Genomic DNA, 21,006 nt, shown 5'->3' on the forward strand with positions numbered 1-21,006 from the left:
CGTGTTTCAGACATTTCTTATTTAGCACTGCTAAGTTTCGGTTTTGTATACATTTACAACGCAGCCAGCTTTTTCATTCGCCGTAAATATTCAGCCTATAGACCCTTACCAATTCGGCTGTTGCGTGGAACGATACCAAACAGTCAGGCACCCATATGCTGTTGCAGTTGTTGCCACAAGCGAACCAGTCATCACGACAGTTGCCCTGTCGGAAGTCATTTACAACAGCTCCGGCATGAAGTTCTACGTGAGACACTTTTATTTGACAAGATTTCAACTGCACAACTAAAGCTGCCACATGCGTCAGGATGTTGCATAAGTTGCTCGTGCAACTACTGACACGTCATAAAGCTGAATACAAAGGCACAGCTCCACCTCAGTTTGTACATATATGTACATTTAGACGTATAATAAACCTTTACTGCGATAATCTTATATTACAGAACACTTTCACACAAAACTACATCACTGCACACAACACGCTTCCTTGACTGAGGCGAAAAAATAAAGAACAGGGATGAATTTGTGCATGTTGCCACTCTATCTTAGACTCTTAAGAGATGCAGAAGCAAAGACAGCCTGCAGAAGCAAAATCCAGCTAAGAAGAGCTAGCACGGGAGGTTTGGTTACTAAAAAGCCTGCTATGCTTAAATTTTCTTATGATGCTGCAATTTAGTTTACATTACATCAACACCAACAGTGCGGCATTAGTGGCCCTCACATCAAACAAGCAGAGAAACATTTCAACAAAACCAACTACCAAATGCACTTGTGCAGTGCCACGCAATGGTGTGGTCTATCTGCAAGAATCTTATCAACAGCAATGTGCAGAGTTAGCCCAAGCTGCAGGCTAGGTCGATGACCTGCCATCATATTCTGCCACCACTTCCAAGCATACTCCTAACATACATATTCCTAACGAAAGGAAGAAATCAGACCTAGAGCAAGAACAGTGATGCACTACAATCTTCAGGCAAGACGATGAATGATGCTACAACCAAGACCAGACTCGTTCACTGATGTGCTGTGACACAGCGCAAGTTAAATGAGTTGCACTACCAGACACAGTGGCAGGAACATTTCTGAGAACCAACACCAGATCAGAGACGAGGCACTTGATGCCCATGCATTAGGAAACAATGACCTCTTTTCAAAAGCCTACAATGTGAAGGAATGGCAAATTCTGGGTGGGCTCTCAAAGAATGACTCACTCTGACCAGAAACTTAGGCATTGCTAAAAAATATAAATGCTACTAAATGCAAAATAATGAATGAAGAGAGATGACAAAGCAGAATAATGATACAGAGCAGGCATAGAACTAATGCCGAGTGCCTGTGCAGAAGTTGCAAGCTACAAATAAGTGTTCTCTTGCAGGTCGACACACAGATTGCAAAAGAATGGAAATACAGTCGAGTTACTTGTTCATACTGAAACAGCTTGCATGAGACAAGGACTGTTTCTTGCAGTCTGGTTCACGCGCACTGTTTCAGTATTTTACGTATGCACTAACATGCAGACAATCAGCACAAGATCTGCAATGCCCATAAGTGGTCACTGCTGCAACACTGCAATAGCTGGTAAAATGCAATGTTACTTCACTTAATACATGAGCCAAAAGTTGCAAATAGCCAATGCACTTGACACAATTTTTGATGTCACATAAAGTAGGCACTCCACAGAGAAGAGGGGGTTCAGGTGGCAGTTCACTGGCCACTGTAGCACCAAGCAAAGCAATGGATACTATGTGCTGGAAGTGTTGGCACACTATGTTGGAAATGAAACAAAAAAATGTGCATCTAAGCTAGTTGCCACTCGAAGATGATGATAGCACCATGACACGAAGCGCCCTGAACAATTCAACATATACGTAATTTCATTTCTATTGGACTAGTGGCTGGCAAATCCCTGCCACGGATATTTACAACAAGGGAGCTCAAGAAAATTGATGTGACATCTCCAATGGCTACAAGTTGAGCTATCCCGTTACCCTTCCCACTCTACACTTTTCACACATCTTCCGAAGTGAAAACGGCATAGCTGATCTGCCAGGACAGCGAGTCAGAATCACAACATGGAGTAAAAATAACTTATTGGCTTGTTATGGAATGTGCTCGGCCAGGAACAACACAGAAAAGTGCTCAGTGCACGAACACTGTACAGTGTTGCCAGTCAGCTGCTGGCTTTCGATCGTACGACTCACTCCTCTCTCAGCTAGGATCTGAAACTGGTCTCTGCTCTCTAAAATGAAGCACAGAGCTCATTCTCTAGGCGCACTAGCATGATTTAACGTCTAATGTTATGCAATCCATGTCACCGACGCAACACGTAAATACTACTGCACATGAAGTCTACAAGTACTACTAGAGGGACGTCTGGCACTGTGATTGTTTAGTTACATTGGGAATGACGCGTAGTGTATGGATTTGTCTTGTCTTTGTGCTTCAGACATTCTTGCAGTGTTGTTTACTGTGCTTGATCTTCCTAAATTTCCAAGCAATCATATTTTTCTAAATGCATGGAGGGAATACGTTTCTGCACACAAGCATAATCATTGCAAAATATTGTATTTATACAGAGATAGCTGAAAAAGTTTGGAAATACGCAACGCCAGTTGAAGCCAGGACAAAGTCCAGGTGAATCTGTCTACTGCAAATCATTCGAAAGCTGGCTGAGCCATCATACTTGCGGTTCCCATAGGCAATAGCACCAGAGTTGCCTCTATAACATTTTGTAGAAAACAGTACGCTAATCAACAAGGTATGCAGCTAAAGCATATGTGCAAGGCTGCACACAAGTTCATGTTTAATAGATCTCTGCCTAATGCATGCCTGTTACTTTTTGTTCAAGATTACTCAAATGTCAAGGTTAAAATTGACACACACTGTATCAGCATAGTGCATAAATATCCTACCAGTGCTTACTCGGGTTACACAAGCACACCTCATAATAAAGTCAATATTAAATTTCAAGCAAAAAGCCACTCACTTGCAGTGACTCTATTTCGTGTGAAACTGAGACGAGCAAAGGGCATGCTGCCTTGAGCAGATAACACTGTACGCTTGATCGTCGGCAATGCTTCTAGTTAGTGCCGCCAACAATGTTTGCGTGGCAGAAATTTTACATGGGACAGACAGGGCCACCAATGACCCAGGCAGATGAACCTATCTGAAAGAAACTGCTGGCACACTTTGAAGAATTCTTAGGTTACCGAGTGTCTACATCTACTGTCGTTGAAAAGAAAATGAGCGTGCTCATACCAATGCTATCACAAACTGCACAAAAAAAATGAAAGCATACAGATTTCAGCAGCGCCTCCATCATACCCACACACAAAAAAAAGTAATGTCGGGTGGCTTATAAACAGAGCAGCATTTTCTGTAGAGGATGAAATATGGCGCTTTGTAAATGCAAATAGAAAATAAACTCTGCATTCATTTAAAGGTAGAGAAGTGTTTCTGCTGGGGAAATATTTCCAAAGCTACTTCATTTGTTTTGAGCTCTCTATGCGCTTTCGTGCAGAGTGAAACATGCTGGCAGAAGCTGCATTGTCTATTTCACACAGCATGTTGCCTTTATTTGCTGTCAATGCCTGACAACACTGATAAGTATTGCACTGATAAGTTTGCTGATAAATGCTACATCTTCTGCAACTCACTTTTCGTGACACCGACATTTTCAAATGGTAGCACGCCAGAGAGGTTTGCGAATTTCATAAACTTTAAAGCTGCAAGCAGAAGACTCTGAAGTTGGTCCAAGGTTAAGAGTGCCAGTTATGTCAGCACGGAAGTCATAGGGCCAAGTGGCAATGAGTCGTTTCACCTAACTACATGCACCTTTACAAAAGTGTGCCTGCTAGTTGAGCAGGTGAACTGACTAGCAACTCACTTTCTCTGGTGGGATCTGACTATACCAGGGAATGTGCCCCGCATTTAAATTGTTACAGCCACACACGCAGATGCCTCGTGCCTACACATGCATACACACTAACACTTCCAGCCGCTGCATTGTACGTAGTCTGCCTTTCATCGTCAGCTTTTCATGCTCAGTTTGGGCACACTGCCTCGCTGCACGAGTCTTCGGCTCCTGTTCCTCATCACGGGCTGACCCACTGATTCATGCACGAAGGGCACAAGGGGTTCGAAAGCTCAAGATTTCTGGACAGGCGGCTCGAGCCCATTCTCGATGTAGAAACTGTTCAGTGCGTCGAGCACTTCCCGCAGAGCTTGCAGGTACACTCTGCTGTCGGTAAACAGCTGCTTCCGGTAGTCCGGGTGCTGAAAGTCCTCGAATGAAGGAGCCATGGCCTCTATAAACGGCTCCAGATCGGGCATGGCTCGTAGCGCTACGGCAAAGATGCTCCGTACCACCCAGCCGTGGTGGCATTTGAGGGTGGCACCATATGCCACTGAGGCGCAGTCCGTGAGGACGGGGTTCCCCGACTGGATCTGTTCCAGGAATGCATGGATGAATGCCAGCGCACGAGACAGCCACAGGAGTGCGTCCGTTGCGGAGTTGCGGGAGGTGTTAGTGGCCGAATCGACCTCCTGTTGCACCATGTCGAGGAGCATGTTGAAGCGCGACGGGTCTGAGTCGTACCTGGCCTGGAGCTTGCCGATATTGCCCTGGATGTCCATCTTGACTGGGACGAATGCCGTCGAGCCGAGGACATCAAATACAGCCAGGATGGAGCGACAGCTGTTGAGGAACTGTTCTGTCGGAATTCCAGTGCCTAGGGCAAGGTCACTGAAGCTGTGCTCCATCACCGAGAAGAAGGTGCGTGGCCGGCCCAGATGACCCGAAAGGCTCCCATTGGCCACTAGACTAGGCTGGTCCGTCGAGGTAACAACGGACCTGTCGGCGGCGGATGAAGACTCTGTGTTGTCTGAACCTTCTGCACTGCCCGGCAATGGCACACAATCAGCAGGCGACGTCACGTGGTTGGTGGCAGCAGAAGACTGAGACGAGGTTGATGTGCAACCAGGTGAGGTCGCACTAGACTGGACAGGCCCGGAACTGCATGGTGCCCCATCGGTGCTTTGGTCAGGTCGCTGACCTCGCTGCCTGGCACTGTCCAGTGTAGACACTGTGGAAGAGGCGGCTCCAGATGTAGCTGAAGAAGAGGATACGGAGCTGGACTTCCGCCGGCGTCGAGAAGGATGAGCGCTCTGCAGGGACTTTGGGACCACGGGTGCGATGGGCGGTGGGGCCTCGTGTGGCAGGGCCGAGTCTCGGACTTCCTGGTGGGGCAGCTCGTATGTGAAGTTTGCATCAGCCAGGCGCATGCAATCTTCCAGTGTGGTGATGAAGGTGTCGCAGGTAGCCTGCAGCAGGTCAGCTGCTTCGCCTGCCTTGGCAGCATCCTCTTCGCCTCCACTCTGTGAGGTCTTGATGGTGTGCACCTGAAACAGGATTGCACATATCAAGCAGTGTACACTACATACTGAAACAAATCAAAATGACAACTATGAACAAGGTTAGTGTCGTAAAGAGTACATAACTCAAGCAGCCATAGTACGTGCTTCCTAATGCCAGATGTTGCAATCGTGCTGCGGCAATAAGTTCCAAAACTCATTCTTGTGGGCATTTTGTGCAAGGTCAACAGTAGCCAAAGGTTTCCTTGGGACGACGACGTGACAGAACTTCCAAAAACCCCCTCTAAAGGCTGTTTAGGGTACCTAAAAGGAACAATTATGATATACAGTTAAACCTGGATATAACGAAATTGACAAATTCCCGAAAAACTTCGTTATAAAGAGGATTTCGTTATATGCAGGTTCGGCACGAAAATTTGAAAAATAAACGTTTACCGTATTTACTCGATTCTAACGCGCCCTCAATTGTAACGCGCACCCGTTTTCCGTTTTCGTCGAAGCACTCATCCTCGGAATGTCGCACCAGGTCCCGAATGCGTGGACGCGTGTCGTTTCGCACAAGCGCGAGGCATTGGAAACGAAGAGCAAGCGTCACGATGGCGTCGTAGCGTCGTATAGTGTTACAGTAGAACCTCGCTGTTACGTTCCCGGGGGCTGCGTTTTCTCGGCTGTTACGTCGTTTTCGACCGGTCCCGGCACAGCTCCCATAGAACTCAATGCATTGGTAACCCTGCTGTTGCGTCGCAACTGTGGGACCGTTCCCGCATCATACGTTGCGAACTGCCACCCTGCGCCGGCCCGAGCGGCCATTTTGACTTTTCATGTCGCTTGGCTTGGTGGCTTGACGATGGCATTGGCCTCCCCAAAGTGCCGGGGGCAACAACTATGACGTATTTTCGGTTTCCGCCAGCAAAAGTATGACCCTTGAGATCCGTATTTGCTATATAAAGATGGAGTCCATGACGCGTTGTGGCCCTAAAATTGGTTTTGGCTCATAGATATTCCGTATATAAGGGTACGGCCACGCTAGCAGGAAAAAACGCGCGCGTCATGCAGTGAGCGGCAGGTTGTTGCGCGTCAGCGCGTTGCCGCGAGGCCTCCGTGGCACGCGCGTCTCGCCGGTCTCGCCGCGCGGCAGCGCGAAAAGATATCCCACGCTCTCCGAACGGGCGAGCAATATCGCGAGCGCTCGTTGTTTCACGCGAGAGACAACGATCGTCGATTGAAAACCCGATGCGGAACGGCGGCGTTCCGATTGTGATGACTCCGTGACGTCACCCTCGTCGCTCTTGATTGGTTCTTCATCTCGCGGCACGCGGCATGTGCCGCAGAACCCATTTCGCACGGCACGCCGCAAGACCCCCAATTCCTGCCGCTTTTGCCGCAAGCGGCATGACGCGTTGCCGCGCGTTTCTGACGCGCGTTTTTGCTGCGTGTTTTTGCCGCAAGCGTGGCCGTACCCTAAAGTCCAAGGGCGATAACGCAGTCGCCGCACGCCGTATGTGCGAATGAAAACGTGCTAGGGGAGCCGACGAGCCCGTCTAAATCTCGCGCGCACAAGAAAAGCAGGGAGGAAGCGCGCCTTCTTCCGTTGCGCTCGAGGCACCGGAGAGGGAGCAAGGGGGGAGGGATAGCGGGGTGGCGCGTGGTCGCGCAGGCCGCATCTTGAAAGCGATCTGCGTTGCGGCAAAGTCTAGCAGTGTAGGCAGGGCTCTCACACTCTCAAGTTCAACAAATGGCCACAGAGGGCGAAAAAATCGACCGTGCGGGCGCGGCTAATAAACCAAGCCTAGTCCGTTTTCAAAAAAATTGCCCCGGTGAGTTCCGTCGTCTCCCGCTAGAGGCGCCGTAGTAAGTGCAATTTCAACCTACAAACTTACTCCCAGACTTATCGAAGTGTTTTTATTTTATGACAAAGAGTACATATTTATTATTCCTAATTATACATCCTACTCTTGAGTAGTAACACTATTGTTTTTTGTCATTACAAACGCAAAATAACGTTCATCATCATCGGCCTCCCACGTGACCTCTCGCCTGGATTTAAAATTTTTACCGGTATTTTCAGAACACGGCAAGCACGGCTTCATTAGTTGGTACACTTGTGCTAGTTGCTTATTTGTGCTAAGACCACTTTATTGCTCTTCGACACCTCGCGTTGTTTAACTTGAGGTGAAGTGACCTGTGAAGTGAAGCTTTAGCTTGGGTGCTCCTATCTAAGTACATGTAAAACGAGAATTCGTTTTTCTCGGCAACCGCTGCACCACATTTGATGACGTTTGTTGCAGTTAAAAGAAAAGTGAAACTCTAGTGACTGTTGGTTGCGATTTTTTTATTTAAGTCGTCAACTCTTTAATAAAATTGACAAAATAGCAGAGCTTCAGAAAACGAAACTATCAAATTTACAACTCTAACTCAGCAATGAAACATGATATCACAATCTTGTAAACTGCACCGAATAGTAAATCTAAAGTGCACAAAATTGCTATATTCTACATGGCTTTAAAATAGACTACTATTTTGTGTGTAGAACTTGTGCAAAATCCTTGTAAACAATGTAACAAATTCATGTAAGAAATAAATTGGCATATCAAATTTGTCTCCTTTGAATGCTCTAATAGATGCCGTTCACAGGTCTGCGATATCTTTTATATAGGTGCAGAGCTACGAATTTGTAAATTTCGTGCCTCTATTTTTTTCAAACTTACCAATTCTTGAAAATTCCAGTTAAATAATGCAGGCCAGAAATCGACATTTCGCGTCCGACAGTCACTAGAATTTACCTTTCTCTATCATATGCAACAAATTTAAGTAAAATCGGCCCAGTGGTTATCTCAGAAAACCGTTTCTGCGTTTTACATGTATTTGAATAGGCGGCGTCAGAGTTGGGCCCGAGCTAAAGCTTCCTCTTAAGAGCAAGCTTTATTAGATTCGCTTCATTAGATCTGCGTGATCTGGCCCTCTGGATCAGTTGGTCTTATTTGAAAATGCGGAAAGAACCGCCATTACTGCAGTGCTTCGTAAACTGAGGACGCGTTCTCAGCACGCTATCATCCATTCGGATTTGTCAGTGGTGCTCCAACAATTATCCCGTGCATTGTATGGCAGCAAGTTCGGCCGATAGTCATTGATGTTAGCTCAGGAGCTCAGCAATAGGCATTTCATTCTGAAGTTTCAGTGGATACCACCACGTTGGACTTGCAGGCAATGATGCAGCAGATTACATTAAGAGTGCCAATGAATCACCCCTTATATAAAGACTTCTCAGCACTTTGAATATCACCTCACCATCCAGGAGTGGTTTAAGGAATCCGTCACGCAGAAGCTATACGCTGTTTCATAGAGTAAGAACTAGTTCCGCGAACACCCCCCCCCCTTCCCTGTTAACGCGGAATAGTTCATCTGTGCCTGCCAATACTTCAATAAAAACACAAACGCTCTACTTGAGACTTCGCACAGAAGACAATTTCCTTAAGAGTGTGCGGAACAGGTAATGTTTCCCCAAACTCATAAATTTCTGAGAGAGGAAGTGTCGCGTCTCTGCCCACCTGTTCAACCCCCTTTTTAAAGAGGCGGCAGAAGAGAGCAACCGCTGGCACTATCTGCCAGCTAAATCAGCCCTAACCAACGCCATCGCCCTCCCCCCCCCCCCTCCCAACTACCGTATCTTAAGTTATACTGTATAATGACGTTGCCGACGGAGCCATGGCGAGTACAACGTTTTTAGAGACCTTTACCTGCCGTAAATTTTGGTACTTGTGTACATGCACAGGGAGTTCACCGTTAAACCTGCAATTATCTGCGCTGCAAGCTACGCACACTTGTTAAATAAAATGAGCCATATAAAGCTTGCTCTGTTGACGTATATTTACTCACATTCAAGAGAATGTGTATTGTACTAAACGGTATTTTATGCATAAGTATTAACCATAAGGGTAAAATTACCCTTTTGTCGCAATCATGGCCAAGTTTAGGCAAGTCAGAGGCTAATAGACGTTCTTTTTACCCCGATGTCCCTATTTCTTATCACCGTGCTGCATCCCGGCGAAGCTCTCATTTCTACCATATATTGTCATTAAAAACAAAATAATGCAAGATGTTTTTTAATGTTCTTTTTCCAGTGTCTGTAGACAGCTGTTTACGAAATTTTGAGAAAAATTAACGATGGTTTTTTTTTAATTTTGATTTTTAAATAGTGTTCATTTTCTTCAAAACTTCACATTTGAGGCAAACTGTAAAAATGGAAATTTGCGCTACAGCAACAATATTCAGCACAATCGTTAAACAGGTTAAGGTCTCACAGCCCACCAAATTTCAAAAGGCTACATGCATTAGTTTAGTAGATAAAAATGCGTAAATATAGCAAATTTTGAAAAGTGTAGCAAATTAAGAATTTTTTCTAAAACACTTCCGTTTTGCACAGAAGCCTCAAACAACGCTTGCTGACTCTTCTTTACGTATACGTTTTACAGAAGAAAATGCATTCTTTGTAGCCGTAATATTTTGTATTTCACATTGTTGTGAATTTGCAAGAATGCCCGGTGCATGAAAATGGCGGCTGCAACCTGAAGAACTTCGATATTTTTTTTCTCCTAAAGTATCCATTTGTCAAAGAAGGCAAGTTCACTTTCCTACTACCGAGTGATATGCGCACAAAATATAAAATATTGAATGAAATCTAAAATATAAATTTTTGGACCCATGTTGATCTCTCGTGGAATCACCCGCCTGCAACCTCTGAACAAGCATGGACGATGCTGGCCAAAAGAGTTCCATCAGTTTGCCCTTCCTTAATCAGCTTCCTGGCCTTGTAAAATTCAATTTGTGCCACGTATAAATTTTTGCTATGAATGCAAGCTTTTTCATTCCCCATTCTTGCTAGATATCATTCTTCTTCCTTATCCAAACATAAAGGTGAACTGATTCTTTGCTCATACTTAAGGCCCGTCATTGTCTATTAGCATAACATCTTTGTAGCAGTATTCTCTACGGTACGTTGCCATGTTAAATTCCTCTCCTGAAATAGCAGATGCGGCATCGGCATGTGTCTTGCATTAACCTTTGCACCATGTGCTATGTAGCATTTCACTTTTCTTAATGTTATTGGCCTTCACTGCTTGCAGAGCAGAGTGGCTTGCTGAATGCAAGCTTTCTCATTCCCATATCTAATTCTTGGTCTCGTTCAAAACTGCTCTTCTTGCTCAATAGCCTGGGTTTTTGTGCAAGCTACACTGAAGTGGTTGATTGCAGAATCTGGTTGCAGAAACTTGGTCGTGGTCGCTGTGTTACGTTTTTCGGATTTGGGGGGCCTGGTAAGTTGCATTGGGAAGCAGTCTCTCGAGGTAAGCACCTGCTCCTGCAGTCCGTACAGCAACATAGATTCCCAATTTACACGCACCGTGATTGGTGCTCCCCATTCCGTCCTTTCCTGCTGCAGCCGTGTGCAAATTTTGCTTGTGGCCTTCGTTGGCCGTGATTTGGCATACATGCTTACATGGTCGGAAGTGTATGAAGTTGATACCCACCTGGGTGGAAAGGTCCGCAAAAGTGGCTGCCGAAGGTGATGCCCACGAAACCGACTTGTGCATATTGAGAGAAACTGGGGCACCAAGTGTCAGTGACATATAAGTGGCCCCGATAGACAAACATAAACGTGCAGCTTGGAAAGGAGGTAATGCTAGAACGCACGGTAGTCCATGTTGCTGTGTTGGGTGCGGCAGCAGATGCCTGCGTCACCCAATTGCTTCGGAATGCAAGTTGCTAATCTTCAACGGTGACTGTCGGTGCAAACATCTGGGACACAATCTGCTTGCGCTGCTGGTTGTCGCACATTACCGGACCACCATGTGCAATGACAAAAGTGAGCAGTTTACAAGCTCACGTTTATTGTTTCAGGTTATCTTAACATGCAAGTTTTATTGCTGCTCTTGTACGAGAAGGTTCACTGCTTGTCTTCGACCAATAAAGTCGTACGTCCTGTTCACTCACTTGTGGCTTGTTTGTATGGGCGTTAGTAGAGGCTCTTTGGTCTCCTGGCAATTAGAACGCACAAGCTAAGCGGCAAGGCACGGAGGCCCGCCGAACGCTAGCCGGGCAAGCGTGGCGCGTACCAGCGAGCGCGACCGGTAAAAAACGGCTATATTGGATTTTGCACTAAAAAAAAATATTTCCTCTTCCTGTTTGAGCAGCGCCATCTGTCGGGTACCCCAGTGAGTTCCATGCGCTGCCGCTTCTTATTTTCATACCGCTGTGGAAGGTACAGTTTCCCTTCTCTAAAGTTGGTCTTTATTCTATGGTGTAGGTGCGTCGGCGGCTCGTAGCTTTCTGCGTGCTGTGTGTTCTCGGCGCTCAGTTTGCGTTGAAGCGATAGACAACAGCACGAAGGTCTCTTCGCTCGCTTCTCCAGCGGCGCTTCCACACGCTGCCAGCGTTTGACAGTGCGTGTCCAGCTCATCGAGTCTGATGTGCCACAACGTGTACCAGCGCGTCGGCAACATCAGCTGGAAAAGGAGAGAGTGCCGGCTTGGCGGGCTAGGCCAGCTGCAGCAAGCGGCAGGATCAGATTTGAATGAAGGGAGGGGGAAAGGTCACGCCCGTGGCAGCAAGATCGCCGGGTCGAGGGATGCCGGGCTGCCTTGCACACGCACGCACGCACACGTGCGCTCGCTTCGCATTCCATCGCGGCGGAGAAGGTGCTTCCGGTTGCTGCTCGCGCAAAAATGACAAAATTTGGGGCGAAATCTCTAGGTGGTCGGAGGGGAAAATTCGTTATATCGAGGGGGTTTCCCGCTTCCACTTCGTTACGTAGAGGTCTCAAATGCATGTGCTTCTATGGAGTAATGGCGGGGAATTGAACAACTTCGTTATATCCAGGAATTCGTTATATGGAGGTTCGTTATAAGCAGGTTTAACTGTACTGTACTTGCTGTATGCACAACAGATTTCGTTCACTTTCGAAAAAAAGCTTGCCGCTAACCGCCTGTATGTTTTTTTAAAAAGTCAGACATTATTTGGCATTGCAGCATTTCAGGAACCTAAATATTCAGATTCATAGCTTTACTGTATGAAGAGAAATAAGGATGGCCATGGCATCCATACTCTGCGGTGACTTGAAATGGAAGGTTGCAGCCATGATGTTTAGATGCTGTAGCATTGAAATCTTATGTATGCATGCCATGCTCACGATTTTGTCTACATTTATCTATGTTCGCACTATCACCCCATTTTATCAACATTCCATACACCTCCTTTTACGCTGCTTTATTACCATCAGCTGTAGCCACAGGTCGGCATGCCAGAGATTTTCAAAGTAGAACACACTCAGACTAGTTCCAAAAAAAAGTATTTTTGCTTAAGGTCTCACTCAGACTCACTCTCACCAAAATTCAACTTAGCCGGACTCACGGGTCGGCCTCAATCCGAGTCGGTGAATTCGAGTCTGCCAACCTATCACTGCAGCAGCTTATTTATGACCACCGCAAGACACAGGCCTCTGCCAGCGTCCTCCCATTACCCCCATCTTGTGTCAGAAGGCACCATCCTATGCCCGCTGGTTCCCTTATCTCCTCTGTTTTGGTAGAACATGATAAAACAAGGAGAATGGAGAGACAGGGCCACACTTAGTATTATGTGAGTCAATGTTACTCCACACTTTTTTTTCATGTGTTACCAACAGAGGAACAATGATCATGCAATATCAACTTGCTCAAACAAGGACACTTTCTCCCCAATCCCGTCATGCCACTGAATCCTGTTGTCCTGAAATGCGCTTCTCTGCCTTGACACTCATTTTATTGGTCTGTTAACAGAGTACTTGTTATCTGCTCCAGGAATCTGTCCTGCCTCAACTTCACTTCTTAATCTTAATCTCAACCAGAACATAAGCTACCTGCACTTTATATTACAACCTGTCTAATCTAATCTTTTAAAACATTTTATTAAATCTCTCTTAATCGCCTTCTATTAGTCTTAAACTTAGCAGTCACTCTTAGGCCTAGATATCCTTGTGGAATAAATACCAAATCACTGAAAGGAGACATTCCATCAGTGTCTGCTCTGTTTCCTCTGTTGTTGCAGCTTCATTCTTGGATCGGCGCTGTCACGGCTCTTGCAGTGTGCATATAAGTGCACATGCCGAATAAGCGGTTATGTTTGCTGTCATCACAAAATGGGGATGCCGTTTTCCGTGACTGTGTAATAAAAATAATTGAGCAGAAACCATCAGAAGATTGTCAAAGCAATAGCTTCATGGTGGATCTGCCAGTATATGCAGCTGGGACCCTTGTTGATTAGCACAACTGGTTAATCTATATAAGATGTGCAGGTGCTGTAACGTGCACACAGGTCGAAGAGCACTCGGCAGGTAGTCTTTAGCCTCAATATGCAACCACACGAGACAAGCTGGTGTATTCATTTTTCCTGCGCCTAAGGTTTTGCGATCAGTTGTGCTGTGGCCAGCGTCTCACAAAGTGTTGCTCATGCTTCAAAGTGCTCTTTTCTTAATTAACATTCATGTGCTGGAGTTCCAGCACAGCACACCTTATTAAACAGAGGTGTGTTACTTGTAGCATATGTGAAACACCAGCTTCAAGTTCTCTTTCGCTGCTTGAGGCGGGCTGCAGCTGGCCAGGTGAGCATGTCTCCAGGACGCTACACTGATGCTACAAGTGAAGTGGAGTGTTGGTATAAATGCTTTCCCAATAATATAAGGACATCGATGCTTCATCATTTCTGGGTCAGAATTCTTTGGCTGGGTACCTGCTGCATGAGGAGGTCGCAGTAGAGCCGCAGCTCGGCCTTCTTGGCCCGCAGGCTGCCCTCGGGGTCACCTGCGCCTCCACCGAGCCGGGGCGGCTGTGCTGCGTGGCTCCCTGCTGCCGTCGTAGCTGCTTTGGAGCTGCCTAGCGCCACAAGCCACTGCTGGCGCTCGGACGGCGTGGGCGCGCGGAGGTAGAAGTGCTGCTCCGACGGAATCACCAGATCCAGCCGCCGGTTGTCCGTCGGGTGCACCACGATCTCGCACGCCGAAATCTTCACCGAGCCCTTGCAGCCTTGATTCACCTGGTGTAGAAAATGAGGCGGGGGGGGGGGGGGGGGGTATGGTGAACACCATTACATGTCTCACTCACAGAACAAGACCATGGGACCAGCGCAACCATATGCCTGGCATGCTACTTTTGATTATTAGGGTGACAGATGAAATGTGAATGAGAGGCACGACTACTAAGAGAGACAATGAGGAAGAATTTCGCTAGAAAAATGCTTACGAAACATACAGATAAAGCAACTGAATAAGCCTCTACAAGGCACGTTTATGATTAGGGTGAAAGATGAAAATGTATTAATGAAAAGCATGACTGACGAAGAGGAAAGTGAGTAATAATTTCACAAGAAAATGGTGGTTTCGGAGCACAAAGATACACAAACTGGACTCTACAGGGCGTGGTTAAGGCAAGTAGCACGCAGAATAGTCAAAAGGAGCGCAGTGCTCCCAGAAGGTGCGCAACACTATGGGTTCAAGGCGTTGTGACGAAGGTATAGAGAACCCCAAGTCAATCCTTGAGGCTGTAAAATGCCTACAATATATACGAACCAAGCCCTCGACGTCACTGCATGAGCGACACCTTGACTTCAAGACTGATTGGTTTTGACATCTCAAAGCAGGGTAACTATGAATGTCGTAGTGAAGGGCTCCAGATTATACCTGATCACCTCAGACGGACTTTTTTTTAGCATACGTCCAGAGCTTGGTACGCGAGTGCCCTTTGCATCTTGTCCTATCGGAACACAGCTACAGTGGCCAGGAATTGCACCCACAACCTCATCATGGGTTGCAGAATTCGTATTTTTGGTGTTGCTGCAGAGGTATACACATTTAGACAACTTTTATACAGAAGGAAGATGCAGAGTCAGTGACTGTATGGGGACCTCCTGTAATGTTAAATGTATGAGAAATATTAAATTGCAACAAAATGTACTGACACGTAATACGGTAAAGCATAACAATAAAAAGCTTAGCTCTATAACATGTAGTGGTGGACATGTTAAAAAAAGGCCGGCTATTAAAGCAACAATGCAAGACAAATGCAACAAATGTGCTATTTATAAAAATTATATTACGGGAGAAAGAGAAAATAAACTTCACACCAATAGAGCATGCAACAAGCAAAAACAGCTTCATTATTTCTCCCTCTGTCATTAGGTATTTCGTCAATTGCTTCTTAAACGAGTACTAAGTACACCGAGACGATCTTACTGGAGATGGTATTTTGTTCCAAAATGAAATGAATTAAAATGAACTGTTTACCGCAGTTAGTAGATACTTTTGGCAAGAGAAGACAACCTTGTAATGTTAGTGTTGTCTAGTATAGTGTTGAGATTATTACAGTCTGAGCTTTACTCTTGTGAAATTTGAACTAAAGTATGCCAACCTTTTAACCAACTAGCTCATCAACTGTGAGAATGTTATTGCCATGAAGGGCTTGTTTGTTAATATTATTAGTAGAGAATGCGCTAGATGTAAGCAACTTATAGTGACATTTTGCAAAGGTTTGCAACGACATCAGCTTTAAGATTTATGTATTTCTAAAACAGAATGTACTTCAATTAATATGAGTCAATAAAGGAGTAATAGAGAGGGATAGGTATAGAGTGACTAAAAAAGGTGAGCTGTAACGATGCGGATGCCATCTACAATATTGTTTTCTATCCATGTGATGTGATCCCGATACTTTAGATTACGATCAATTCAATTAGTTTATTTTTGAAGTGCCCATATTCAATTATAAGCCTTGGTAAAGGTACACTTGTGAAATGACAAAGGAAAAAAGAAAATGAAGCACGAAATGTGAACAGCAGTACATGATAGCAATGAAAAAAAAAAGAATTAACAGCAAAAACAAATCAGCAAAGAGCACACATTGGGTTTACAAATGTCAAGATTATCACGCAAGGCATTTTGTTGTATTAGAACATGCATTATAACACTTGAGGTAAAAGTTCATTTGACTAGAAAACATTTGAATTACGCAAGTTCTGGAATGGCACAAATAATGATACAGCTGATAGTAAACACTGAGAGGAGAAATGATTGTAGACTAACTTATACAAAAATAAGTAATCACATTATTTCAACCCCATTTCCAGGAACTTAAACGTTAAACATGCGCGATACACGCTCATAGTCATAGTAAACACGTCTCATGGGAAATCGATCATACAAGATTCGAGTTCAGCAACTAGAAATGCGCAGCAGTTGCGAGCTGCAATTAAACGTGATCTAACCGAGATACAGAGAATATGACTTGGTTGCCTTTGGTGAGAGCTAAAGACTACAAACTTGAGGTTAATCTGTAATGTGTTTTTACAGCCGTGACTTGACATGTTTACCAGATTTTTGTTTAATTTAGCACCTAATGACTCAACAGATTTATCAGTGGTGTTTATTGCTGTCTCATCTGCAGCAGGCATACATATAGAAAAGGCTAGTGTGGCAAATCATTTATGTAACAGTGTGGCAAATCATTTATGTAAAGACTAATAGTGTGTCCTTTGGATACACTATTAGCCCTTGGGATAGGGGTGCATGTTGAGATCTATTTGAAATTTAGTACAGTAGGCCTAAAGGAGCACAAGTACAAGCAGTGGCGAGATTTCATGGGGAAAATAATAAAACGAATAAAAGAAAGTGACAGTCTTTACAATGCTCACTTACAGTTCTACCGCTCGTTGGCACTGTTTCGGTAGCATAAAAAGATGTTGAAGCAGCTAGATTTTTCGACTCAGAGTTACCCGTTCCACAATTGTAAGCAGATCAGTCGTAGTGTGATGGGTGTGGAATGCAAAAACGCTCATCCACCACACTTTTGGTGAATGTTAGAGCCTCATAACTACGTTTCTCATACCTCTTGTGTTATTTGGGAACGTTAACCTCCAGGAATATATAAAAAAAAAGAAGATATTTGCTGGAGTGGATGGGAGCAGCAAACAATGAGAGATAAAAAAAAATGATATTGCAGCTTTGTCCAAAGTGACAAGCAATAACAGCAAGGTTCTGCATTTTACTCACAAAAGGCTCAGGCTGTTCTGAGAAATGTCAGCTGCAGAAACATTCGCAGACACATGGGAACGATCGTCTCAGAGGAACCATGGCTTTTGCTCCTTCCCTTCTCTATGCTGCATTTAACTCTGTACTGCAGGTTTTAATTAGCTTACATGATTTCAGTGCTGGTTGATGACTGTCTTATACATTGCAATGCCCTTTGACAAGTCTGCTCGACGAACACTGCTCAGTTTGCGCTGATGTCATGGTAACGCAGACTAAATATTCAGAAGGAAACATACTGGCATTTAAATCAGCTGAGGTACCTTTCCTCTGAAAATCTTTGAGTAGAATTTGAGCATTCTTTGGGAACTTCACCCAGTTTGCGGTATGTTTTTGTCTGTTTGTCCATGCCAAACTATTTTCCTACCAACTTTGGTCACTGGGTAGCACATGATCTAATGGGTAAAACATCAGGCTGCTGTGCTGAAGCAACCGAGTTAGAAACCAACCGTCAGACCAACTGGGTATATGCCACTTTTCAATGAAACTCTTTGATGCCAACTTCGGTCACTGCTGCTTGCGTCCGTATGCAGCAGCGCAAGCTCGAAGAGGAAAATGACTTATGTTAATGCGATTAGCATTACACATCATCGCATTCATCTGCTGTGCCCCAGAAGTAATCTACGAGATTCAGCTCAGCTGTGCTAAGTGTACATTGACCATTCTGGCCCCTGTCACAAGCAGCAGTGGGAGGAGCTCGAAGAGGAAGTAGAAGACTCTGCCTGACTGCATACACACCTCACACATTACTCTTGTCGGAGGTGGCAATACGGTGTGTCGATACGTTGCTTTAATGCTAATTGCATTACCGTCGACATTCATCGTGACATGCATTCTCTCGGAATTTTTTTTAGTGGTTGTGACGTGATGATACGACTGTTATATATCAGAGAGCTGCTATGACCTGCCTATGGGGAACTGGCGCTGGCCAGGGGGCGCTATGACAGTGCAAGTGTGTAATCAAAACATGCTGCTGCCGTGCAGTACAGAAGTAATGAAAACGGTACAATATTTCAAACGACAACAGACGTGTGCCTGTACCAACTTTTGCTTTAGCCTGATACGTCCAGCCATGCATGTTACGAAGAGCGTAGGCACTGTTACGTTCTAGCACGCTGTCGCCCTGCCAGCTTAGGAGCTGGACACATGTGACTCAACATGAGCGTTGAATTGACTGACGCGAAATCCCGAAATGTCCTACTTAAAAGTGTTTCCCTCAACTAACTAGTCTTTGTTACAGCGCTGCTGTTGACAAGCAAAATTTCAGCGCTGGTTGGCCACAATGACATCATGCAACAACCTGATGCAACACCTCGGATACAGCCTGGAGAGTCCCTAAAACAGATATCGCCGTAGAATTTACTTTCATGTCCACCTGCAACAAGCAACAGCAAAGGTGATAACGGAAAAGAGACTTATCAGCGACAACAATGGTTTATCTTTCTAGCAGGGCAACTCTCACATCTGTGAAGAGCAAGCTCTGAATGTTGCCACATAGAGGGAAACAAACAGTGTTTCCTGTAAACATGTTTTCACAACTAGTTTGAAATTGAAATGAATAGAAGCGATGGCAAACGTGTTTTTCTTTTGCAACTGGTTGTGACATTCACCAACCGTATTTCTTATTTCCTGCATCGCGTTCATCCCCAATTGTAGGTGCTAGCTAGCCGACCAGCTCTAAACTGGCTGCTTCTCAACAGCGCAGTTATGCAAGATTGGAAAATAGTTGTTTTTTTGTTTTTTCCCCCTCTCGATAGCTAATCCAGCGCCTTATAAACATCTCTCGTTTCTATGACTACGAGGCTCACGCATGTAGGGGCGACCGACTGCTCGCTGCGATGCGCCGCAGCAATCGCACGGCATCTAAACAAATGCCGTTTCCTGCCAGCATACCAGTTTCAAAGTGCGTCAAAAAAGAACATTCGGCAACTTACGCCACGTTCTTTCACTAAGCGCGAGCAAGCGCGCTGTGCGTTCCGAAGTCACTGTTTTTGTTAACGGTGCTAACTAACATGTCAAAATCTTCCAAGTAGCCAAATCGGCGTCAACTAACGTTACGATCCACATCTGTCGAGTGCTGCGAGGTTCACATATGTTGGGCGATTGAAGTTTCGCACTGTCAATGAAAGGACACCACACCCCCAGCAAAACAGGGCCGTAGGAGCACTCGATGCTGCGCTAACGGCGAAATTTGAGAGGTGACCGACACCACGCTCAAAAAAGAGAGGAATGGAACAAACGCAACCACAGCTTCTCTCGATGCGCGAATTAAAATCACGCTGCACGGGCTAGCGGCATCGCATTTAGAATCGGTGCCGCCTCTTGCAGCTGGCTGAATGGGCGGCGTAAAGTGACAGGTGACAGGGCACCAGGGCCACGGACGCGTCACAGAGCGAGGCGCTTGACAGCGAAACAGCGCCGGCTTCGGTTTCCGGCGCTTTGCTGGGTCGCGCAAGGAGACCCACCTCGTCCTGGGACTTGTAGTACGTCAGGATACCCTTGTCCAGGATGAACCATCGAGGCTGCCAACCGTTCCAGTAATTGGTCCACTTCCACAGCACGCCTTCCATGGCCGTGTTCCTTGTGATGCAGGCGGAGGGAAGCAGCAGTTTGTTCGAAACGGCGAGGAGAGAACGCCGCGTACGCGCGAGCGCTGCCGACGGATCACGGGTCAGCCATGTCTCTTTTGGATGGAGAGAGGGGAAAGTGGCCGCCGATTTGCACGCTGCCAGCGTGGACAGTTTCGCACGTGTGAGCCTCACGGCGAAACCGAAAGAAAAAGGCCAAACTCGATTTGCAAGTACTACATGCTCGCGTCTCCTCCTGTTTTAGGCTGCTGGCAAAAATAGCGATCGTATTGGGGCCGCCACTAATTTCTCTTTGGTTTGTAAAGCCAGCGTGCGGCGAGCTTTGCAGACGCTGCGTGGTTTGACTCATGAACTCTACAGTTTCTCTTTGTTTGATCGCTGGTTAAAACTCCTTCCTCAACAAATTTCGCAGTTAATTTCTTAAAGCATCCGTCGATGGCAACGCTTGTGCTTCCACACCATGAGGATCTTTATAGCGAATTATTTTATTTGCTTCATACAATGCACTTTGCGGCGGCGAGGTTCCTGTCTCGCCTTGTTTCGGGCTATTTCAACAACAACAACAACAACAACAACAACAACAACAACAACAACAACAACAACAACAACAACGACGACGACGACGACGACGCAGTGGCGCACCGACGGGGGGTGATTCGGGGGTTGTAACCCCCCCCTGAGGCCGACTTAACCCCCTCTTTTGTTTAACCCCTTTTCTTTCCTTACGCATTTCAGTACTGCAACTAAGATGTAAGACGCGCAATCGTCTGCACACTCGCAAAAAGCGCATTTTTTGACAATTCCCCCCGAAGAAAGTGAAATTAGCGCTGTTTAGATGGTATTGGCAAACTGTCAACCCCCCCCCTGGCAGAGATCCTGGGTGCGCTACTGCGACGACGACAACAACGGCAACAACAATTACAGTGTACTAGATAATTGGGT

The 21,006-nt window shown here is 45.7% G+C and overlaps 1 protein-coding gene across 2 annotated transcripts; it reads right to left on the reverse strand.

The window, feature by feature from the left end:
* Positions 1-244: 244 nt before the first annotated feature.
* On the reverse strand, positions 245-20,177 carry LOC119453422 (pleckstrin homology domain-containing family A member 8). 2 transcript variants are annotated; one of them, XR_007467145.1, is made up of 4 exons: positions 19,942-20,177; positions 14,131-14,433; positions 999-5,400; positions 245-863 (listed from the first exon to the last, which is right to left on the reverse strand). XR_007467145.1 is itself a non-coding variant. In XM_037715450.2 (3 exons), the coding sequence occupies exons 1-3, from the start codon at positions 20,044-20,046 to the stop codon at positions 4,147-4,149; spliced, it is 1,662 nt and encodes a 553-aa protein (XP_037571378.1). In that variant the 5' UTR covers positions 20,047-20,177; the 3' UTR covers positions 245-4,146. The 2 variants fall into 2 exon arrangements, 1 of the variants encoding a protein (XP_037571378.1); XM_037715450.2 differs by having other exon boundaries at positions 245-5,400.
* Positions 20,178-21,006: the final 829 nt, after the last annotated feature.

Source organism: Dermacentor silvarum, chromosome 5 (assembly GCF_013339745.2).
Source record: "Dermacentor silvarum isolate Dsil-2018 chromosome 5, BIME_Dsil_1.4, whole genome shotgun sequence".
Classification (NCBI taxonomy): Eukaryota; Metazoa; Arthropoda; class Arachnida; order Ixodida; family Ixodidae; genus Dermacentor; species Dermacentor silvarum.